The sequence below is a fragment of the Magallana gigas genome, chromosome 6, assembly GCF_963853765.1.
Source record: "Magallana gigas chromosome 6, xbMagGiga1.1, whole genome shotgun sequence".
Taxonomy (NCBI): Eukaryota; Metazoa; Mollusca; class Bivalvia; order Ostreida; family Ostreidae; genus Magallana; species Magallana gigas.
The window spans coordinates 15,224,180-15,250,055 of record NC_088858.1 but is presented as its reverse complement, the minus strand read 5'-3'; the positions used below and the strand labels follow the sequence as shown (position 1 = coordinate 15,250,055).

The window sequence follows — 25,876 nt, the reverse complement described above, 5'->3', positions numbered from 1 at the left end:
TGTGATCATGTTTGTGCAATGCTTTTACATTCAACTGTAATTGAAATTATATTATTCTGCATGGTTCATTTTCACAATAAATATAAATCTTATTGTCTATAAGTTACAAAAAGCATTATGCCTGTAATTCTATACATGCATGTATTGTATTTATATAAATGGATCAAACAGAGACATAACTTCCTTGACAATGGCTAGTTTTAACTGAACCTCAGTAAACCAGCACCCCCTGTAAACCGGCCCTTTTGTCTGGTCCGGCAGCCTGCCGGTTTAGAGAAGTTTCACTGTATATGCAACAGAAAGCAAATACTTATGTAAACTGAGTACCCACTGAATATTAATACACTGGCATCTCAGGTCCTCATAAGAATTAAAATAATCAGAACCTTATTATATTGCCAAAAGACTCTATAATATAATGACGAAATTAAGGTATATCAAAATAATTACGTCTCTGAATGAATGCCATGATGGAGAGATGATCTAATTTCACATAATTGATGTTCAGAGGCAAACATTTGGTATTATCCATTAGGTTTGTTTACTAGGAGACAAACAGTCCATTGATTGCTCCAGTATGATCTATAGAATATGGTCCTGGAGCATTTTAATTGCTCTCTACATTCCTTAATTTCAAAAGCCAGTTAAAACAAAGCAATGACAAATTGTTGGAATATTGCTCCAAAAAAACAAATGTGATGCTATAGAAACACATGAATAATGAATGTGCAGATTGCTGTTAAAAACATCTTTTGTATTAAGTTTAAGTAGGGTGTTGGTACAATCATATGTTCAACACATTAAATTTAAATCCAATATTTTATATTTGTATGATAAAGTCACGTTTTACCATAAAAATTCAACTATAGTTACATAATAAAATAATGAGTTTATCAATCAATAAAATCAAGACAAGCAAATAAATGTTATAACCCTGCAAATCAGCCCCCAATACACACTTTACCTGCTCTAGTTTATCATTGCACTCAAATACTAAGAAGTTTGAGTCCTCTGAAACCACAGGGATAACATCCCCTGAGTAAGATCTCTCTCGAGTAGACTCGGATTCCCCCAATTTTGAGTTCACTGAGATTTCCGAAGGCTGCCTCTGTAGCCTGTGTCTGTGTCTGACCGTGCTAACCCCCTGATCTGACCTCCCCAACAGAGGGGACACTGGGTAGGACCGAAGCCTCTCGTCTGTCCCATCGTCGCTCCCAGTATCGTAAGAAACTGTCTTCCCGGTGAATATACTCGTCTCGGAAGCTGATCGAGCTCCATTTGGAGAATCAATGCTATCATCTAATAACTTATGCAAGCTTTCCATTGACCTTGACAAATTGTCCTCAAGATCATCCCGAGGTGAGGTTTTCTTATGTGATTGTAGAAGTTTGTGACCAAGTTTTGTAAATATTGACCCCTTCCTCTTTCTGGGCGATTCTATTCCCAAAGTCTCGGAACTTTTGGTTTTCTTTTTCTGTTTTGATTTTGGCGACTGCTTCGGAGAACCACAGCAGTCCAGGTTTCTTTCACCAGAGTCTTGTAGAACATCTTCTGTCCTGTCCTCTTCCATTTTGTTCACAGTTGAGTAAGAAATTTCAAAATAAAACACGTCTCAACAGTTCACCCAGTTCAATCAATTTCACATTAAAATAGTAAAAGGCTTGTGCTGTTTCACTTCAACAGTAATAAAACAGAATACAGGACACTTACAAAACAATTGATGCTGATGAATTGTAGCCTCCCAACACATGAACAACCAGGGCCCTATGCATATTGATTGAAACTTCTTTTGTATTACTAATGCGACAATTATTCACTGCTTTTTATAACTCTGTAGAGAAATTCTACATTCGTAAAGTCATAGAAATCACACGTATAATCAATGGAAAACTGCATCTATCAGATAAACCATCCATGCTCCCTGGACTGTATACAATCATCATCTGACGTTTGAGAGCAGGAAGAAACATACTTATATCACCACTGTTCCAACAGACTTACTGAGGAGAGTTGTGATAATTCACTAATACCATTTCATCAATAAACTTTATGCATAATTGATGCCTAATAACCAATTTCAGCATTTTATGAATAATTGCTATAAAGCACATCCCAAATGAAACAAAACATGACACAACACATATTTTCCCAGCAATTTTCATATGTTATCATCCAGCTGCATTATTCAGCAGTTTGGACAAGGTATCCACTCGACTCCTCAACAAACCCTACACCGGCCGTTGATTTGATGGTTTTTAGCAGATTGCGATCTTTTATACTCTAGTCAATCAAGCTATCGGTCTGGCCCAGTCACAGACTTGACTCCCATCAATGCATGAATGAAGCCTATACGAACTCGCCACCATTTCCAGTCCAGTATTTTATTTCCATATCTATGTCCAGACGGACACTAAATGATTAGATTTTTTTCCTAACCCACAATCAAGCCACCATTCAGAGGACAATGTCATAGCTTTTGTGTGTGCATAGTTATGACAAATAGCTGCAGGACGGATTTAAAAAATCATTACACAAACATTATAATTAAGTTCCTGTGAGACTATGATGAAGTCTTGATAGCTATATGAAAGTTACCTCCCTTGATTCATCTCACAAAATATAAACAGGAAATTTGGAGCTTCCCCTCTTATTTATAAAGTGTGTTTATGGAATAAAGCAATTGATAGATCAAATGATTTGCTTGGTTTAAGCATATACCAATACTGGATTCACTTTCCTTGCTATCTATAAATAGTTTTCAAAAGTGTATGTAAATTGTTTTGATGTATTACACAAGGTCATTAATTGATGCAGAATTAAGCAATTTAAGGTCACTACATCATGTTATTAGCAAACACACCTTAACATAGGGAAGTCACTTCACGAACAGATAATCTCTTATTTCATCAATCGTTTGTGTAAAAGCAAAATGACCTCAGGTTAAACAAGTTTCATGTCTATAATGTACATAAAACATAAAAACAATGCTGACCTAGATAATTATCCACTCCAGATATTTGCATAAATTTTAGTTACTTCATTATTATTAGATCAGATCTTGGCTAAAACAATCCATTCCATTAACTTATCATTGTAATCAATACTTTATAAACTTGAGTAAACTTGTGCTTTCCAAAAATACTGCAATTACATGCAACGCCCTCCAAAACACCTGTTTTTCATATAACATTAATACTTGATATGGTTGGTCCTCTTATGTAAACATAGTACAATACTTGTTTGAACCAATCCTGCTTTTCCTTTGCCTCTTACTATGTGTATATCGATTGAAACATAAAATAGGCTTTATGTAAATAAATAAATAAATTTGAATTATAAAGCTTTTCATCACCTGTAGTAAAGAGTCCACACTTGAAGAATCACAGACAGACAGACATCCAGATTTGTGCTCTGTAACTTCTGATACATCAGATGCATCCGAGTCTTCGTGGGGGAGACACAGTTGATGGCTTGAGCCCTGTTGGTGGTGGTGATGGAGGGGATTGGGGCAAGGGGACTCATCAGCAAAAGTCACCTGTATGTCTACTTGTGACACAGAATCATTCTCGGTAACTTTATCACTCTCTGATAGAGAAATTCCCTGGCAACTGTCATCATCTTTCTCAGGATCCTCATCATCTGTGCTGGACTCGGTGTCAGACCATTCCCTCTTGTGCATTCCAGGTAAACTTAACAGGGAGCCAGATAGAAATGATTTGGTCATGGCCTCTTTGTTGATTTTGTTGAGGTTTTCTGCAGACTTGGTAAATCTCTTTGCTCTCTTCTTGCTGCTGAATGCCCCTTTGACCTGGTGTGATACTCTCTTGTACCATTTGTCCTTGTGGCCGTGTCTCATCATGATGGCAGCCGCAGAGGACAGCACACTGTCTTCATCTGATGATGACATTGTGAAATCCTGAACTGAGACAATGAGAGCAATGTCTTGGTGACCTGTAAAATCCAGTTATAAAGGGACAGGAATGTCTTCAATCCGTGAACCCTTAGAAATTAATTATTAAGTGTCCAATCCCATGCAGCACATAACACTCCACCACACGTAACATTAGAAGGAAGTTCTCCAACACTTAATATTGTCCTACACCATTACCTATCACATCGTAGTAAACTCAAATGACCTATGGCACTCATCATTACAACACATGCAAATCAGTGAGGCGTGCAGGACATTCTTTAGCACTTATAACATCAAGTGGAATAGTGGCCTTCGTTGAGGTAATTTAACATCCTGGTCTCCGCCTATTCCTCGTTTCTCCACTTTTTTCTCTATAAGAATGGACATGATCCCGCTCTTATTTCCATAGATTAAGGCTTATAGCGTTCAGTTGCTGACCTACACATTTCTCCACCCCTGTAGATCGAGCTTTATTAATTCCAGTCTTGTTTTCCTTGTCGGCTGTGAAATCTAGTTTTATCTTATCCACTGCTCTTCATAATTACGATAATAATAATGGAGGCTGCCCGTTAGTTCTATGCATGCTGGTTCTATTATAACACACAGGTTTCTATTGTCTTTGGATAAATTCGTGCCAAAATACATCAAAAGATTCCAGTATTTTGACAAATCAATTAAGCAGAAAACATCCCACAGTTTTAATCCTGTCATTATGTAATCGAGTTCTCCAAGCAATAGCTATCTATTTCAAGCCATACAATCATAGTCACAAACTCACACATTAATTCATTGCTTAAAATACAAAGTCTAGTCCAATATAATTGGATGTCACTGCATGAGATATCCTCACAGGAAGAAGTGTCACTTCTATTTCCTTTTCAAATTGCAAGTTTTATTTGCCATGCACTTTATTTAAAGATTATACTAATGAAATCAGTATATCACTCTCCATCAATGATAGACTTCACTGTATTTTCCACTGAAGGATCGATTAGCAATTCTCTAAAGGCTATGAACTGCCTTTAGATACAGAACTTTTATACATTCAATCTCACATCACAAAATAGCAGTGGTAAAGACACTCAATGCTTAATCAATCAAGTCGGACAAGCAAGGGATAAAAATTGCTATTTTTCAGAGGAAAACTCTCAAAAAATACTAAATCTTTGTTGACATTGAGACTTTACTACATCAAACTCTTGTAAATCAATATCAATACTGAATTTGTTTAAATCAGGAGGCTTTTATATGTGGATAATTCTTCCCAGGGATATTTTCAATCTGAGAGAGAGAGAGAGAGAGAGAGAGAGAGAGAGAGAGAGAGAGAGAGAGAGAGAGAGAGAAGGGGGGATCAGTGATTGCAGACTGCATTACAAACCCAATATATTTAATCCTCATAAATGCATCTGCTCTGCAATTAATTCTTAAAATATTCAAATGGAAATCAACTGTTGACTGAAAATGAATTTAACTGGTACCTTTCTTCATGAATGTACACTACCAAGATAGACCCGTCTTTTTAAGCCGAATTAGCATAACAAGTCTCAATAATCATATTTTTTTAATGTACACATATTTATAAATCACTTGAAACAAACTGGTACTGGTACCTCATACATTTGTATATCTTTTTTATGTTAAGTAATTCCATGTACTCACATTATTAATACCGGTACATGTACTCATAACTGGTACAATTGTTTTTTTATAGGGGAAAAAAAATTAAACTTTAATTTCCCAATCTGTACACTTGGTGTCAAAATATTAAGTCTACTTTCTGGTAAACCTTGATGTAGGCTGAAAAAATTCTTTTAAAAGTCAATCGGTTTGTTTATCAATGAAAAATAGTTGGGTTATTAATCTTAATTGTATGTTGACTTGATTAATAACCAAAGAAAGTTCGCAAAAGCCCTGTAACACTGAGAAACTGTTGCCCCTACTACAAAAGCATAAGCTTGTAAAACTGATATGGTTTGACCTATATGTTTCAATGAAAAAGCATCTGATGACACTGGAGTCTAATGTTTAATGTATGATCAGCTCATCAAAGCACACAACAAAAACACAGTCTTTGGCAGTTATCAAAGCTAATTGCTCACTCTTCCTAATGGCCTCTGATGCTGCCAATGTGTGTTGTGTTGTACTGTACCGATGCTTGGCTAGATGATGTGATCTATTGTAATGATTTCACTTGATAGGATACACTGCTCTTATTTAATGTCAGACTTTCAGTCTAAAATAGAAATAATTACCCTTTCACCTAGTGGGCAGGAACTTTCCTGCATTGCTTCTATTGTCACAGCTAAGTAAAGTTGTCTATTTCTAAGCTTATCATCCCTCTGGATTCTCTTACATTATTGTTTGCTTCAAGAATAAATTGCTGAAACTAGATATTTCAGATATTTCCAAACAAAACAGAGATCATATCTTCAAGTTTCGCATCTCTAACAAGAACTTTCCTTAATATTTCAATGAAATATGTACAGATTCTAAATTTTTTTTTAAAGTAAAGACATGCTTTAATTCATATTTTGGGTAATTGGTATTGAAGTTAAAGTATCAGCATGTAATGTTAAAGTATCATCATATTATGAAGATTATCTACATATATAAAGGCAGTTAAGGCATTCCATACATTGTTCCAAAGCTACACAAAATATAATCTTGATCTCAATGCAAAATATGGAGCAAACATTCATAAACCACCCAAGAATAGCATATGTACTTATAATTCTATCAACTTGGTAACTTAACTCCTGTTGGTTTAACAGATATTTACCATTCATTAAATAATACAAGACAGCAAAAATTGTCACCATTCTCAGCAATGGTTTTATAACTGTGTACATTTGTAGCTATTCAGATAGACATATATAGATTCAATTCTTCAAAGAGAAAGGAAACTTTGTATCCACCGGGTAGTAGCAATCTTTTCAAGTTCTTTTATGTCTTGAAGCACTTCAGAAATAATAAAAACTGTACCAATAACAATATATTATGTATATATATAGAAAACTGACAGTAATGTAAACCCCAAACCGATAAATGCACTCTTTTAAACAATTAAGTCTTTGCAATCATGAACCATTCGGGTAAAATCAATTTCACCCTCTTTCTCAACAAATGCACAGAAAAAATATTCAATAACACATTATTTTTCAAAAGGAGATCACTTGGTAGTTGGTTTCCATTTTCAAAACGTTTCACTTATTACTTGAACTAATGACACAATTTGACTTTCATAAAGACTTATAAGGTTCACTTGGCATCACTGAAAAAAAAACACCAAGAAATTGAATAATAGCTGTGTCTCTGCTTTGGAATATAACAGTCTAGCCTAAAAGATGTTGAACTTAAAGACAACAATGCCAATATGCTGGTAACACATTAAGTGAACCTATTTTCACAGTTAATGAAGAAGAAAATGAGAAAGTTATTTCTTAAGATAATGTCTGCTATTCATGTTTTTGATGCCGATGTAAACATTCCTAGCACAGCAGCCAACATAAAAACAATTCGTCCTCAAAATAACATGCACCTTCCAATCCAAAACAGAACAAGAATTCACCAGAAACATGGGGATCCATAGAATTCAATCCACCTAATAAATGCATGGAACACCGCAGGGCTAGAATATTTCAAACCTGGCCAGAATTTTTTGTATTTTGTTTATAGCCAAGAGGTTGTAGCCAACACAAAACATCACATTACTGTACCCATGCAAGTTTGACATTTTCAAAAATTTTAAAATACAAATCAAATACCTGGTCACCTGTTTCAATTAAGACAGGTATTTCATCCCACACAGCTGCATCACTTTCTGAAGACCTCTGTTTCTCCAGGGTCTGCAACCTCTTTGTCACATTATGTAAAGGTCCAACCAATAAATTCTCAATCCATTCCTCTGATGTAGTCATTTTCAAACACGCAAAAACCAATGGTGTATCCAATAACTCAATCCTATACAGTGTTGGAGAGTTCTGATTTTGTGGCAAGACCTTATCTCTAGGAGATCCTGTTGAACTATCCAGATATAAAAAGTAACAGGTGGGATAAACTTCACCAGTTTATGTTACAGCCAAAGCATCAGAATCAATAAGATTGGTGTATCAATCTCAGACACCAGAATCTGATCTTTTCTCATTTCCCCACTCAAAAACAACCCTAGCAAGAAACAACAAGTAATTACTTCAAATAAAACCTGTTAATCAGGACCTATGAAATCACCACCATTAATAAGATAATGCCTTGGATAATATTGCTTGTTGATTTTGTTGAGTTCTTATGACAAATGATTTATAAAGGAAGTTTAAGGAAAAGGATGTAACGATATAAAAGAAAATGATATGAGAGAGAGAGAGAGAGAGAGAGAGAGAGAGAGAGAGAACTATTGATGCATTAATATTTTCAAAGGCTTGAAAACAGCGTGATTTGTGTCTTTTCAGTTTGCTCAATATAATGAAAAAGAGAAAACTGTCTGTAACCCTTGTTGTAAAGTATGGGAAGTAAGGGTGGATTCAAGCCTCAAACCTCTACAGCAAATTTCTAAAGAAAAAAGCTAAAACGTATAGCAATATCTAAAGAAAAAGATTGTCAATCTCAAATTCATTTTGAAATCCCAAGGTCCTTTGAAAATTTGCATAAATCAACGGCAGTAATGAAGCAGTGCTTGAATAAAGTATATTGCACAATCTAACATAGATGAGTCATGTAGACTGGCACATTATTTTACTAAAGCTTTCTATCACAACGAAATCAGCACTGACTCAGTTCAAAAGTCTTTTGACTTTGTGCAGACTAACATAAAGCACAACTGATTCAATTGTTAGAACAATTACACTGTCTTTCGTCACATCCTATCCCATTCAAAGCCCATTCAAGCATAATCTGCATGCATTTGTTAGTACATGCAACTTACCGGTAGTAAATTGGGGCATTATTAGTCATCTACTAATACTGGTTGAGCAGCCACAATTAAAAGCATTATTCCGGATGGTGCAGTTATGACCAAAGATTAAGCCATAACAAATGCAGAGCTCAATTTATGGAGCAAACAAAACTTAAATTAAGTTTTCTGTAAAACACATATCAGAACTGTACTAACTCCTTCAAGCTTGCAATTTCCTTGTAATTTATTGACACAAAAAGTCATGATGTATTTTGAAATTTAAAGAAAAAAGGTAAAAAGATTTACTAAAGAAAATGGGAAAGATAAATGAACCCTTTCATGCATGGTCATGATATCTTTGAACAAATGCATAGAGTGATTACAGGAAGTTTCCATATCTCAGTGTTAAACATGAGCCAAAAGGCCGAAACCCATTTTTTTCCTATTTATTGTTCATGCTCAGAATCTAAATTTTTGCTCAAAACAACACTGCATGTGCTAAAAATTTGGTGGATTTCTTATAGTCATGATAATAATGAGAGATTTAAAGAACCAAAACAATTCTTTCTCTCAAATTTTAAAGTTAGTGTTAATTATAAATTAGCACATCTGGGTCTAAGATCAATATATTATTGCTTTAATCATATATTATATCGTAATGAGTGAATGAGCAGCAGACACTGGAAGCAGCACATTAAATGTTCTGAAAATAAACAGATTCTGTTATGTTTGCTCAAGAGCCAAATATAAAAGCTTATTATACAATATACCTCTTAAGTACCTGTCCAGGCTGATAACATGCATGTATTGATTCAATTTAAATTAAGCATTCAAGAAATTAGCTGATATCATGGAGAAAATACAGATAACAAGTATATGTAGGTACTTTTGTCAAACAAGCATCCAATGTTGGGATTTAGACCACAGATTTCCAGATCACACTCAGGGGTTTAATTTCTACTAATTCCACAGCGTTATAATGTACAAAGATTAACACTGGTCTGAAGAATTTTGCTGTTAGTATCAAGTCCACTGTATATTTAAGCGCTGCAGTCATTCATTCAGTGACTGTGAAATAGCTGATTTAGAAGTACTTTCCTGTCCATGTTTCTGCATCCTTTGGTAGAACACAGATCTAATTAAAAGTCACAAACTATTCAAAATTTGTCCAGGACACACCAAGATAATAATCCACCCATGTTTTAAAGGTGATGGCTTAACGCAACACAATACAATCACATTATTGTTCTTATACCACAAACTTTCAGTATACTCAAGCATTTATCAATCATAGCCATTCCTTAAAATGAAATTTGTCCTTAGGTGCTAAATATTTTGACAGCATCTGATAATGAAAACTAAACACAGCTACTATTTGTGGATGGTAAATCATGCAAATTGTTTTCTTGGTGTCTGCTAGCATCACTAATACAGCAAATGGTCAGGAATTTCACTAATATATAAGATCATCATTTGAATGAAGAGCAACACCATGTTTTCATAGCTTCGATCATGTGACAAGAAAGGCAACTCAAGCTGAAGTATATAGCAATATACATGTGGTATATGGTTGTACCATCTATTAACTTCTACAAAAACACAGCCTACTTAAAAGCATGCACTCACCATTACTTTGTTACTCTGTGAAATCAACAAGTTCTGAACTTAAAAACAATTCAGAGATTTAAACAATAAATATATCAAATGCATTCAACCATTTCACATGAGAGGGCTAAAGTTATATTAGTACAATTTTCAATGAATTGCTTAAAAGAATTTGTGTCCATTCAACAGGAAACAAAATCTAGTATGATTTAAAAAAGATTATTTATTAACGCAATCTTACAATTGATTTAAGTACGCCTTCCTGTCCTATACTTTACATTGAATCTTGTTAATATAAAGGATTATCCCCTATGCATTCTATTAAATATGGAGATTTTATTCATTGCAATATATCTTCTAGCTATCTCTACCTATGTTGGTGTGCATTTTTCTAACCTTAAATATTTTGACTTTTTTTAGTGTGTGTGTGTGTGGGGGGGGGGGGGGAGGGAGGGGTTGTTGTTGTTTACTTTTATGATTTTTACGCTTTTTGATGACATTTTTGGGGGGAAGGGGGTAATGGGGTTGGGGTGTGAACGTAAAAATTTTTCCCTAGCTCACTCAGATCAGACTTTCAAAGTAGTATGAACCCTGCATTAAAACCCTTAGTATGACACAAGACATGAAGTATTAATTGACTTTCTGTGTTACCACACAATAAATTGCTGATACATCAACTAACTGCAATATTCTTCTCCTATTGTACTTGGTGTGCGGAACAACATCAAAGACTCTGATGTTGCATACTAATTAAAAGCTGGTGTGAATTGGTTTGTTTAACAGAAAAGATGCACCAAGTTAAATATTTGTACAAACATGTATACTTCGAATTGTAATCAAGTTTTGTAAATGAACTAAAACAATACATCTCATGCACTGTATCACAGTATTTGAAAAATCACAAACATCACCTAAATTATTATATTTAAAATACTTTTGCTGAAATAAAATTCAATTTATGTATTGAAATACATTTCGTCATACAAGCTCCCACTCCTTAAAAAGTATCAATATGCAATTTCTTAAAAAAGAAAATTGGTTTGAATTGTAGATGCATGTGTTCTTCAAGTACAAAATTTGAAATCAAGTAGTAAACACTGTCCTAAGTATGTGTATTGGGATCCATTTGCAAAAAATTAAAGGTTTTCGATAAATCCTATTGTACTCTTCAAATGCAAGTTAATACTGAAATTTAAAGATGTACTTCCTACTTTCAATTACAAAAAGAAGATAAAAAATAATCCTAAATCATGAGTCTTAATTTGATTATTGTTTTTCCTAATACTTCATTAAACCTGTTTAATCCTCTTCACAAAACCAACAAACACATCTTGATTAAAATACATGTATCATGGAATATCATGAATATGTAATTGCAATATGCTTATGACTGCAGTTACCACTACATGTATTATGACCCATAGCTGCAAACCAAATCCAATATGTAGGATGCTCTCCAATTATTTATTTTTATAACCATGAATGAAGATATTATTTTTTATGCCTGAATTTTAAATAAATCAAGAGAATTATCTTTCCATCCACAGATTTATGCCTCCATAAACATGTAAATGTTAAGCAATTGAAAAAAAATGTTTCAAACAAAACATTTAACACAACAATGCAATGCACTCCCAGCAATTTTGTACTCTTGTTGTCCCAATCTGTTAAGGGGGCTGAGGGGTGGCTGCCATTTTAGAGACTATTGATCTCCTTTAGAAGAAGAGCTCCATATAAAGATAATGGAAAATGATAAAATTTTATATCAAAATATATGACATTTTTCTTTATCAAGTAGTAGTTGATAGCTTCAGAAATTGCATATAAAATTTTCAAATAAATCTGATGGTTTTATATAAGGAATAAGGAATCATTCTTTGAGTATTATGAGGTGATAATTTTGGTCGGGGCGTGATCAAATCCAATAAAGCCCGAAGGGCTTTATGATAGATTTGATCACACCCCGACCGAAATTATCACCTCATAATATTCAAAGAATGATTCCTTATTACTTATATTTATATTATCTTAGGCCATTGTACGATTAAATATTTAAATATAAATAAACAAACCCCGCTGGCGCCTCGATTTGGCGTCGTTTGTATTATGAGTTATATAGTACAAAATCGATACGTAGTGTTATCACAGGCAAAGACACTGGATAATGTAAATATATTATATTAAATTTGGACCCCCCAGCCTCCTTAAGTACTGCAGATTACGGTAACTTCTCTGGGACTAACAACTGTCCTTTACACTTACCGTTGCTACTGTCTGTGATGATTCGATGACGGCTATCCCACTATCCCCCTCGTCCTCACGCTCCTCCATGCTCTGTGACCTTGACCTCTGGTTGGACACATTCTGGTTTCCTTTGATGGGACTGACATCTGGGTCACTCACGCTTCGATCAGGACCACTTTTCTCTGGACTAGCGGTATCTGTAGAGCTATCAGAGTCATAAAAATTTACTTGTTATTATTTCTAAGACAATTAAATCTGCTTGTAATGATATCTTTATGAATTTTGAATAAGTTCAAACAGACAGTAAGCCATTGAAATTTATATATGGCATAAATGTATATATACTTGTAAATTCTAGATCTAAATTTTAGATTTGTAATAAAATGATTCATTGTAAGATCATGGTTTTCCCCATGTTTTTATTGTCCAATCAGGACGGCAAAAGATTTTGACCAATCAATAGAGTTTACATTGGTTACTTAATAAATTAAAGTAACTTTTTTTTTAAAATTCATTCACGCCAATGAGGGGGAATAATATGCAGGAGATGGTTTTTTTTATGCAGTTATAATTCAATAGTCACGATGATTTTGAGACTATGGTGAGGAAAAACAATTGATCACTTAATATTTTCATTTCTGTTTAAATGGAGAGAAGGTACTATGGTAATCATAAAATCAGGGCAAAACACTCATTTCACAGCAAGCCTATGCAAATATTGATTTCACCCAGATAAAGAAGTCATTTCTCATTAAAATGAACATAAAACAGTATAAATATTGATGAGCAAAACCATTTTTATTCATTTATCAACATGCAATTAGCAGACTCAGAATAGCTTGTTTTCGTGAATTTTTAATCATTCCATAAAGTTGTATACATAAATTCTAAGCATTTCCTATATCTCCCTTTCCCGTACTTAATATTTACCCTAGAACGATTTACACATCTTTTGTTTTTCTTTCTGCACTTAATTAATTTGGTTTTGTTACTTTTGTACTACTAAAACTTCAATTATACCTAAACAAGTGGTCAAAGTCGTTAGATCCTCTACTATTGCGGATGTCGTCATCGTCGGAGAATCGACTGGCATTGATATCGGGCTGGCTGATGGACAGTCCCCGGTCCCCCTCCTCTGAACTCTTACCCTGCTGTCTGTGACGCAGGCCCCTGGTTTTCAATCTGAAGCTTCTCCAGAACCTGCGCTTGGAGGCAGAGGGTTGGGTTCTGGAGTCCGTAGATGACGACAGGTCAATGGAGCTTTTGGCGCGCCGGTTTGACTCATCAGGTACACCTAAAATAAATTCAATTCAACTTCATTATTGCTAGTATGGTTTGTACTGATCAGATATCCTTTTAAGAACACCAATCATACTGTCCTTATTAGCACTTATATTTTCTAATATTTCCAATATTTCATAAATAAATGTAATAAAAAACTAGATGCTGTCATTAGACAGTAATACCCGCACCAAGTGTTTGCCCCTAAATAACACTGTTTTGTACCAGTTTAATCAAAAATGAAGGCCACATGCAAGCTCCGGTAATACATTTAAAAATTATTATTTTCATAACTGAAGGATGAGATCCCTTCCCATATGATAATACACATGAGCAGCACTTAATGTGCAATTTGGGGTTGAACAGTTTGCAGTGAATTTTCAGTTAATCAATAATCTTAACATTTCATGTCATAGAAAGTATAATGGTCTATATAATTATTACAAACAAAATTAAAAATTAAATTATGCCCCCTCCCTTAGACACAAAATATTATGATATGGAGCTGTTCCTTGGAGCTAACCGATATTGCTTTTTCTGGTATTTTCTGAAGATAAGTTAAATTCTTGCCCTAATATTTTTTAAGAGTCTTCTAGACTACTCATTTAAAAATAGCTTCAAATTATGTATGAAAATGACGTACACAATACCGACTACTTCATAATTGAAGATCATGATGTTTTGACACATATTTTACAAAAACTGTAAATATTCATATCTAAAACCTCAATTATGAAGTTTGGACAATGTTTACACTGGACCTTGCATATTTTCTGCAACCCTGTAATACGTACAGTAAAATTTTGTTTAATTTTCCGAAAAATTAACATTCAAGACCACTATACCAAAGTTTGATTTGGAATTTTATGACAAACATTTTGGTATACAATATGTAAAACTATATATATATATATATATATATATATATAAACCCATTTAGAATGACAAAAATGCAATTGACGATTGTCCACATACTTTTTTGACAACCCTCGTGTACAAATGAATTACCATACAACAAAAGGTAATGGGATCAAAACACCATAAATAATTAATATGCCTCTACTTGTTCATAAAATGTTCTAACAAAAGTCAAAATGCATCAGAACAACGTGTACATCATGTTTCATTAAGCCACAAAATCTCATTCAATAATCCTAATTGAAACCAGTGGCTCTTATTACAGAGGAATTGATTGATCTAAAACCCCTCAGTAGAATAACTAGAGTATGAATATACATATCTTGCAGTACGTGACATCTATCAGTAGTTACATACATTGTAACCTCGAATACCATTACCCTCAAGGTCTTTCTAAAACTGTAATCTTTATTCCAATGAATTCCTGTCACAGTTATTTCACTTCATCAGATGAACAGAAATCAATTTTTCTCAAAAATGGCTCGTAAAAGAATGAAAAAAAAAAAATCAAACAAGATTCAAAAATGGCTTAAAATATGAAAAAGATTTTGAAAGCAAAATTATCAGAATAAGTGCTTTAATTAGTATTATTAGCTATTATCAGTATCTGATTAAAGATAAAAATGGCTCACCTACACATCCACAAATGACTGATGACATTGCTGTAGATCGAGTTAAAACCATTAGACAGGTGTCTCAAAACATCAATACCTCATCCATGTACACATAGATATGATGAAACATTGTCTCCCTTTGTCCCCCATCAATTCGCAAATTGGGTATTTAATTAAACAAGAACTAATGGGCAAAGCTACCTTATCACAAAGCCAGAGAGGTTCTGGTCCATTATACAATCGGACTGTGTTGGGCAAAACTAACGGTTAACTAACATTTGATTCCAAGTTCTGTTATCCCAACACACATTCATGGTCTTTTCCCGAAGTTAGTTCAATGAAATACGAATGATGATTAAGAAAGCAAACACATCCCTGACGGAATCATAAACTTGCAATTCACTCTCAGCAGTGACCAATAAATTATGTCCCTTCATAAAGGTCAAAATAATTACAAGTATACTGGAAACCAAAGCATCTCAAATATCCATGCAGGATTGGAAAACATTTACTTAGTTCTTTGCCACATTTACATAAATCCACTGCAGGAACTATTTCCCTTGGAAAGGTATAAAATCCATAACGGATATTTATCAGCTATCAAATGTAATTTTCCTCATTATTCACAGATAATCTATCCTTTAAATGCCAATTGTTCTTGGTACATTGTGAATAAATCCCATACAAGTCATTATAGGAACAAATACCCCAAGAGATGGTTAAAAAGAAGTGCTTTCACAAAACTTAATCACTTGACCTACATTAATCATACTTTGTCAAATGCAAACTATTGATTAGGTAAGACTTGCTGAAACATCACAGAAAGATCCGAAGCTGATTTTATACTTTTCACCAAAACTTCAAATTAAGTAATAGCTAGAGAAAAGACAAGCTCCTACTGATTGTGTGGGGTTGTATAATCATTACTCTTCATAGAAACTGCCCATTTCCTTCAATCATGTTTGGTTTCATGTGCAAAAGTAGTTAACTTAGAGAACGACCCATTGTCTGACTTGTTATTAAGAAATTCGTCATCAGTGAGGCTGGAGGAGGCTAACGGTAAAATAAAATATTGATTTTGCAATCACTAATTGATTGTTGAATAAAATGATGGTTTTACATTTACAGAAATAAATAATGAATATACCCATGCATTAAATTGGAGGTTGGGTGTTGCGGACGTTAATAAAAAAGGAAAGAAACTACACACAATTAAAACATATATACTCAATACTGAAACATTACAGTAAAGATAGCTCTGTATGGTCTGTATGGTCAAGTATGATTATTCAAATAACATCTTTTTAAAAATTCATTAGTGCAGTCCTCCTGGTCAAAGATATAGGAACATATTGCTATTTATTTGTCTGTCTGCAGCCTTTCAATTTTAAATATTGAGAGAGACACATGCTAGTACTTTAGTTTGGTCTGGTGAAAGGTCAAGGTCTGAATCAGATGTCAGTAAAAGGTCAAGGTTACATATAGAGAACAAGGGTTTAAAATTATTCTTTCAGAACTTGTCATTCATGCAGACAAATTGTTTAAATAAAGATTTTGTTTTTAAATTTTAATCATGTGATAACTTACACAACTGTGTGTTTATTTTTATTACATGGGTATAGATACTGCCATGAACAAAATTCTGTCCCAATAATGGGTCATGGCTGAATATCAAACTAACAAGAACAATGTAAATAAACTAAATGACACCTGTATTAAAGTTAGAGATAAAAGCAATAAACTAAAGACATAAATGAGTCAATAAAGACAGGTTCATGTTAGAAATCTTATTCTTATTTAGCATAGACTCACTGGGGGCCGATTCATTCCATTATACATGACATGTCCATTGCAACAAATTTATTTCCATGTTCATTTATAAATGATTTTTTTTCATGGCATATAATCTAATATTGATGCATGCATATAAAAATGATGAAGGAACTAAAATCACAGAATCGAGAACTAAGTCAATACATCTGACAGGAGAAATAGTTTACGAGATGAATAAAATGATTGCCTGTCAGATCCTCAGGATATTACATTTGCTAAGGTTTTATTACATCCCAGTTCCCAGCAAATCATGGTTACTATCTTCATCAACCAGAGAAATCTGATTTTCCTTGCCATGCCATCACTTTTACTCAACAGATAATCTATTGCTTTCCTTCAACTTGCACTTGGAAATACCAAAGAACCTTAAATTTTTTCCTCAAAAAACATGCAAATAATTTTAACATTTATGTCTAAATTGCCCCAATTAAAGATATAACAACTAATAGCAAATAATGATATTAAAGTAATGAGCTGAATGCTCTAGAATTATTTCCACAAGGACATAATCTCTGATGCATAATGAAATTAAGGACAAACATTCATATCTCTTTTTACCGGTAATATGCAAACAGTCAAGTTCCTTGTGTGCCAAAAAAAAAGACAATTACCTGTGCTTTCAGAATGCAATACTTTATCAAAAGAAATTACAAAAGATGTAATACCAAAATTTCTATTAGAATTAGAAATTAGAAACTGATACTTGCTGAGAAATGTAACTTTCGATTTTTTCTTGTTGGAGGTTGAAGTGACCATTTCTCTGTCCACCTGAACAATCTAGCTATGGCGGATCATCCCAACAAAAGCTGAATGTGATAGCTAACCTCCAGACATCGATTCATACATCAATGTAAATACATTTGTATGTTTTGTAAACTTTTTTTCTTGGTAAAAGAAACAGGCTCTGTCCACCTGTCAACATCCATTATTGACAAGTGTACATGTTACTAAAAAATATAATAAAATAAAAATACAAACTATAGCCCAGCGACAATGAGCTGCTCTGATCAATATTGATATGTTATGGGCTGTTACCAAGGCATACTCATAACTTAAGCTTAAAGTCAATTCATAAAATATTCTGTTTATACGCAAACTAATACAATGAAAAAATGCATGGGTACCTGTTTTCCACAAAATATATGTTTTAACATTGCATGATTTCACAGAGGAAATTTCTTTAAAAAGTAAAAATAATTGTATTGCAACTTCCATTGTTTTGCAATGCATGCTCATGGCTACAGCATTTATCATTATTCATATCATTTGTTTTCCAATATTTGGATATTTCGTTGTGCAGGTCATCAATAAAATCAAAAGAGCAAAGAAACATTGAAAAAAGTCCTTGGCAGATTTTAGGGCATTTACATAAGTTGACATACATCTACAATTATATAGTGAAATAGTTACAAAGCAACTTTTCTGGTACACTGTATCTCAAAATCCTTGCAGAGCAATTAAGAAAATGAAATGAAATTACCAGTGCATAGTGTTCTTAAAAAAAGAAAAGACTTATAATTGACAAATCTTATCAACATGATCAAAGAAAGTAAAATGATGGCTGCAATATCCTTGCATGACAGACCATGTGTGAAACACTTTAATTGATCATCAATACCAAACTTGGTACAGCTGTTACAATAGACAGAATTTGTTAAATCTATATGTGTCATATACAAGCTAGATATGAGGAGCTGAATAACAGTGTACTGTATATATATAGGCGGCCGTAACAAATATGTAGTCAAGAAAATCATGCTGCTAGTAACTACACCATAAGATTGTTGTAATGATATATTAAGATATGTAAACAGGTTTCTCTTTTCCAACTTATTGCACCACTATTAAGGTTATGATTCTAGGACCACAAAACAAAACCAGATACAGAATAGATGTTTAGATGTGAGTAGAACACAAACATTAGCAAAAATATGCACCTAGTTATTAAAGAGTTTAAGACAAACAGATGCTGTTTGCTATTCTATTTGACCAGTTAAAAGTGTTTATGAGTTCAAGTGTCAAAGAAAAACTCAGAAATGTGTGAACAATGATGCTTACCGTAATCTTTTGACATAATAATTATGGATTTGACAAGGGTATTTTATAGATCCATGTTAGAGATTTATACTGAAATTTGACTGTATTGTGAGCCTCAGATTTCTTTTATCATTTATCCTTGTTACAAGAGAAGAAACCTTATAATTCTTATTGGCATATCAATTTTATTTTAATTTCTAGACAGATTCTTACTGCATTCACACAGTAGAAAGCAACCTTCCAAATATTCAAGTTTACAATTAATCAACTCTAATCACAAGATGTTAAGGCTTCAATCTAATTAAAACTAGATCTGTGATCCTCTCCAAGTAAATCTACTTGGAGCGGATCAAAGATCTAATCTTAATTAGATTGTTAAGGTCTTACGATGGGCGGAATCTTCATCGCTTCTTTTAAGGAAGCTGCTCTGAAATCTTCTTAACGTCCATTTTTTCTTTTCCTTCTCTGAAATGACAACAAATAAAACACATACATGTAATTCAAATCTGTATCATTTACATTACATTCATTGCCATGCACTGCACAGTAGTCAGGTAGTGTAATGTTGTGTTACCATTATTCTAATTATTTCTTAAGAAAGATTCCATGTGAAGCAAACAATCTATGAACTTTTGAAACATTCATAGTTTCATACCACTATTTAAAGGACACTAATTAACCAGCCCATCCCACTTAAAAATTCATAAATAAAAGTACATCCTTTAAAACACCTACTGTCAAAAGTTAATGTTTTGAAGGTATCTAGCGGTACCAAATAAAAAGAATTGCAACTTTAATAATACAAGAAGTAATTCAAACTTAAATACATACCTAACACCATTTCTTATCAAGGAAGTCTAAATTAACTAAAGTTCAAAACACTTTCGAAACACTAAATTCTAAATGGAAAATGTATGTGCTAAAATCTTCCCTTACTATCCATGATCATTACTGTTTCACAGGATCATTTTAAACTAATATAACTGCTACCAATATTATCAATGGTTGTTGAGTTGGCTACAGAACAACAATTAAAACTCTTTCATTACTATTGTTGTGATAATTGCCAGAGGGTGTCTAGGTTACTGGGGTATACAAATTCGTTTGACTTTATAGAATTAATCCCCTGTCACACTTCACTGCTCTGGTGCTTGTTAAATTGATGTCCACAAAACACTCTCATGTATGTGATCATACGTAAAATCAACCTAAAATTGATTTGTCAATCAAACAACTTCATTGGTTCTGAAAAAAAAAATTATGAAAAAAAACTCATAATGACGAAGAATATGTTTTACGGTGCTACCGTTCTGGCGAGCGCAGCAAGAATTATACACATACCTTGCATCATTGTCAACTTATAGTTTTATTTAGGTATCAACGAACGTCAAAGAATTTTTGAGAGAGTATATTGCTCTACAATAAGTATGCCGAAGGTACTAATTTTAATGGTTATGATACATACAGCGCAACCCACTTCCCAGAGAGAGAGAGAGAGAGAGAGAGAGAGAGAGAGAGAGAGAGAGAGAGAGAGAGAGCCCGGTACCTGTTTGTAGGTGTGTAATTTCCCACTTTTAAATTTAATGGTCTGACTATATCCCATATCTACATAATTTTTTTAACTGTTTATTTTTTTATTTTATTCCTTTTTAATTTATTTCAAAATGTCCTATTGTTTATTTCCTCCCTACTCATTCATGCACAATTAGCTTAAAAATGGATCGATATGACAGTAAAGTATGGCTCTTGCTAATATATATACATAAAATCTCTATATTAAAAAAAATTAAAAACAAATCATACGTCAATGAGGCAGGTATCGCAGTCTGTACTGAAATAGCTAGTACACGCATAACAGATGTTTGATCCACCTCTAAATTTATCGCGGGAAATATAGCGCGAGTGCACTGTGACGTCATCCATGACTTTGTTCGTCTTTGTTTACGTTTCTCGACTCATTACGGAGGTATGGAAGCATGTAACAAATCTTTTGAGTCTCGCCAAAGCATATGCGGTACTCAAAACGTGTCTTCAAACTTTAAGTTACTGTAAATTACGAGTTAAAAGTCGGCCATTTTTGGCATAGCACCACGGGTGAAAACATTAGAGAGCATTATGGGACGTAGACAAAAAATTTTGTTTGATGAACTGTAGGTTTAGCTCGTTCTTTTTCCCGCGCACACTGGTTCTTAGAGCTCGCTTCGCTCGCCGGCGCTGCGCGCCGGCGAGCTGCGCTCGCTAATATAGATAACAATACACAACCGATGAGGGTTTCATCTGTACACTCCGACATTGCGATGGCACAGAACTTTGTCAGGTACGTAGCGTAATGTCATGTTACTGTTAACAGCGAGACTTAAGCTTCATATTGCAGAATACAATCCATATTTTGATTGGTACTAACTAGAGTTCATTTGCAAAGTTTTAATTTATGCTGACAACTTACTATAAGTATTTACTGTTTGTATGTTTACCTTTGCCGCTTCTGTCCATGTTTTCATTTTCAGATTCTCCGTGAGCATGCGCTTGAATCATATAGTTAACGATACGGTAACGTACGAAGCGTAATTATCCGTACAACAATTTTACTACTTTTACAGCTATTGAGATTTATTAATTTAATCATGTTCTTTACTGATTCCATTCCCTGTTGATACATCAATGGCCATACAAATCCGGGGCCACACATACTAAAATTACCACACCCACTCAAACAATAGTATCCCCTCCTCCGACTAAAAAAAAAAACAAAATTGGATCGGCGCATGCTTCTTTAATTACTTGATGTATATTGTATTGTCTTGTAGAAAGAAAAATCTTACCGTGACCAGGCTACGCTCAGGTCCGAGTCCAAAGGACATCTGTCAATTTACCGATAGAACATTTAATTTAGATGTATTATATTAACTGAACAGTAAGGACCCATTTGGTGATTTATTTGCCCCCCCCCCCTCCCCGTTCAGGTAAACAAAATTATCGATTAGTCAACCCTTTCCTAAAAAAAAAAAAAAATTAAAAAAAATGTATGTTTGTGCAAACAATACGCAACTATCAACGTCTTTTATATATGAATGAATTTTGTTTTATTTTAGACTCATGGTTACAGTTTTATCAACAATTTTCAACACAATATCATGACAATGACAAAGTTTGTAGACGATATATAACCAGGTTTATAGGCTCTATCTATTTCACCTCACATTACATAATTAGATTGAAAATACAATACATAAAGGTACGTATCCCTGTTATAAATACTTGCTTTAAGCTATAATATTATTCATCTATTTGAGTATTCAGTTTTCTCAGTTGTACATTACTGCAATGTACAATGTAAATGATTTTTTTATCGCAAGTTAATATATTCTTTGTGAAATTCCCGTGTGCAAAAAGTAGCTGAATAGTTTTATCCACGCACGTCTATTCTCTTACATGTATATACATGTATATACATGATGTAGTAAAAATTTTAAAAAAGTAAGATATATTCATTTACTGTACATGTACATCCTTTTTTTGGTTGGATTTTCGCTCCAGTACGGATTCCCTCCTGCACGTGTAACTACGTGTATGTCGTGTTAATACAAAATTCTAATTTTAGATTTAGATGGATATTAAAATCATATATCATTGAAACATCTTGGTTTACTTTTTCCTACTGATTTGATTATAAGTTGGTCTCAATATATTAATAATATAGTAAATAGTGCATACAAAAAATCAGTACTTTTGAAAAAAAAACCTAAGTTTACTCTAAATAGAACTAATTTATCAAAAATGTATATCACATTTATTAGACCAGTTCTTGAATATGCTTCTGTAGTATGGGACGCGGTTGTAATATGTTTGACATGGAGAGATTAGAAACAGTTGAATTAAGTGCTGCAAGGATTGTTACTGGTTTACCCAATATGGCATCTACAGAATCTCTCTACACAGAAACTGGCTAGTAACCTCGTCAGTCGACGTAATAAGGCTAAACTATAATCATATTTAAAATTCATACAAATCAGGTATACTTGAGCAACATTATTCCTCCTGTAAAAAATAATGTCTCAAAATATCAAAATTATATTGTTCCAATCAGCAGATCGAAACTTCACAAAAACTCTTTTGTACCTGACACCATTCGGAAATGGAATTCTATCAAATAAGAAGTTAAGGAAGCAACATCTCTCAACACATTCAAGAAAAATATTACTGAAAGTATTCCTCAACCTCCGAAATATTTTTCATTTGGTAAACGCACTATTAATATTTTACGTATCAATTTGAGACACAGCTGTATTTTGAATTATGATCTGTACAGAAGAAACATTATTGAATCACCCAATTGTATTTGTGGTCAAAAGGTGGATGTTTATCACTTTTTTCTGTATGCAAGAATTATGTAAATGCAAGAAACAATCTATATGAATTACTGAGACCTTCAGCTACTGTATGCATTATCATTATATTAGGAGAGGAACATGCAAGTTGTTAGAACTTGTTTCCAATCCTAGTTTAATTATTTACACAATAAAATATGTTCAAATCATCAGTGAGTTTTGTTTATTATTGGCGTTTAAAAAAGGTTAATATATCATTATATTTTAAAACACGGCATTTTCGGCCAATAACGTCCTATGTTCATAGCATAGTTTATTACAGAAAAAATAATGATCATGTCATAAATATTATTTACATGTCTGATAATTTCTAGAGATATTTATAAAACTGCATTAAAATTAAATGCAAGTGACATCTACCATCCAAGTTTGGTGAAGTACAATGTAGGGTTATAGTATTAACTTGGATATGACCATTACTAGGCACCTGCTCCATAATTACTTTGAACTCCTCCAGCAAAGTGAAAATGACTCAGATTCAGCATTCAGTTCTGCTTAGCTCCTTAACTCAGATGAAACATCCAAGCAAGTTAAGTGAAATTAAATAATGGCTCAGACAGAGTGCCTGCCTTAGAAACTTCAATAATAAAATTAAGATATTTATGCAGAGGGTGTGGTATACATTGGCCCCAACTTTGTCTGGCAAGCTTTAAATGGGACCCAAATTTCCTTTTAATATGCCAAACTACAAAGGTATTCTTATTAACTACAAAGTTCATTGAAATTATGTTTAGAAGTTTCAAAATAAATATTATTGTGCAGACAAGAATTACAGAACTGGACACGCTTGTATGTTCAAAGGGACGTAACTACATGTACCACCAAAACTATCAAATTTATATACATGTATCACGTGAAATTGCACTACCACATGTCCTTTTTAGTTGCTGTTTTAAAAATTTTTAAAGCATTATTAAAGGAGTTGTTCTTGAAAAAAAATATGACCACTCTTCACTGGCATGAAGCAACCGACCGTTACTGCAGTAACTGTCATCCAACAAAAAGGTATGAAATTTTGCTTAAATAAAATATTAATTTCTGACCTATACAGTTTTGAAAACTTGTTGATATCAAAATATGAAGCAATAACAATGTAAAACTGTTAACGCTTTATAGGCTCTCAACATGACAAAGACTTTGTGAAGCGACATCAAAATTGTCGGAGCGGATCAAAGATGAGATTTTTAATCAGATTGCTAGACTCTTAGCTACATCTTTGAAATAACAAGTGGTGAAAAGGCCAATAAGGCAATAGATGTGCATGGCTTATCAATCTTGGACAATAATTCATTATAATCATTACTGATCAATTGCTGGATACCAACAAAACATTATAACCACAAAACAAGCAAATCCAGAAATCTGTGCTGTTTAATAAATTCATACATGGTGTACAGTTTCTATTCTCAAATGCTGAAAAAGTTTTGTTTGCAAAATTTGAAAAAGTCACCAAATACAACTTTACACATTCTCTGTTCATATCTTAAAAAAATTAACAAATGTAAAAAGTAAACAAGAACACTAAAGTTCAAAACTCCTATCAAATATGACACAAAATGCATGACACCTTTAACATTCGCTAGGAAACTTTCAGTAAAATACTGACAATTCTAACTAAAATATTTAATGCACAAAAAAATGGACAAAATTTTATAACATATCCAAAACTTAGTATTTTGCTGAAACTTGTGATCAAAAAGGCTGTGAAACACAGATTAAAAAAAAGTTAAAATTAGCACAAAAAATCCTCTTTTGTTATAGAAATATGAAATGTACGAAACTATACTGTAATTTACTATGAAGAGCAGTAAGCTTAAGATTTCATTCACTGTATGTCAGAAGTATTAACATCCTATGACACATGAATCTATATGGTAATAAATTCTAGCATAATGATTTCTGTTTTGCTTTTGCATAGAACATTTTTACTTCCCTAGAAAAAGTCAACTTGTTTGTAATGAATGATATGAACTACAAATAACATTTCATTTGATTTGCAAATTGCAATCAATTCTCTTTGTTTCAACATAAAATTATTCTTTTAAAATAACCAAAATCTATACAAATACGAAATCCAAAAACATACTTTTATAATTAATAAAAAGCTTGAATTTCATAAATTAATATTCTGAATTTTTTCTAAACAAATTATTGT

General features: G+C 33.2%; 1 protein-coding gene across 8 annotated transcripts in view; it reads right to left on the bottom strand.

Moving 5' to 3' along the window:
* Positions 1–21,877, bottom strand: part of LOC105339722 (multiple C2 and transmembrane domain-containing protein 1) — a 40,981-nt gene extending 19,104 nt beyond the window's left edge. The window contains exons 1-5 of one of the 8 annotated variants that reach the window (XM_066089125.1): positions 21,808–21,877; positions 19,721–19,798; positions 13,671–13,944; positions 12,669–12,855; positions 10,428–10,442 (exon numbers count right to left, since the gene is read on the bottom strand). In XM_066089125.1, the coding sequence (XP_065945197.1) occupies positions 10,428–10,442; positions 12,669–12,855; positions 13,671–13,944; positions 19,721–19,798; positions 21,808–21,868 (615 nt within the window). In that variant the 5' untranslated portion in view covers positions 21,869–21,877. Of the gene's footprint in view, positions 1–964; positions 2,574–3,352; positions 4,695–7,677; positions 7,923–10,427; positions 10,443–12,668; positions 12,856–13,670; positions 13,945–15,481; positions 15,900–18,003; positions 18,156–19,720; positions 19,799–21,779 lie in introns of those variants that run through there. The other 7 variants (XM_034468431.2, XM_066089127.1, XM_066089130.1 and 4 more) reach the window with 7 other exon arrangements.
* Positions 21,878–25,876: the final 3,999 nt, after the last annotated feature.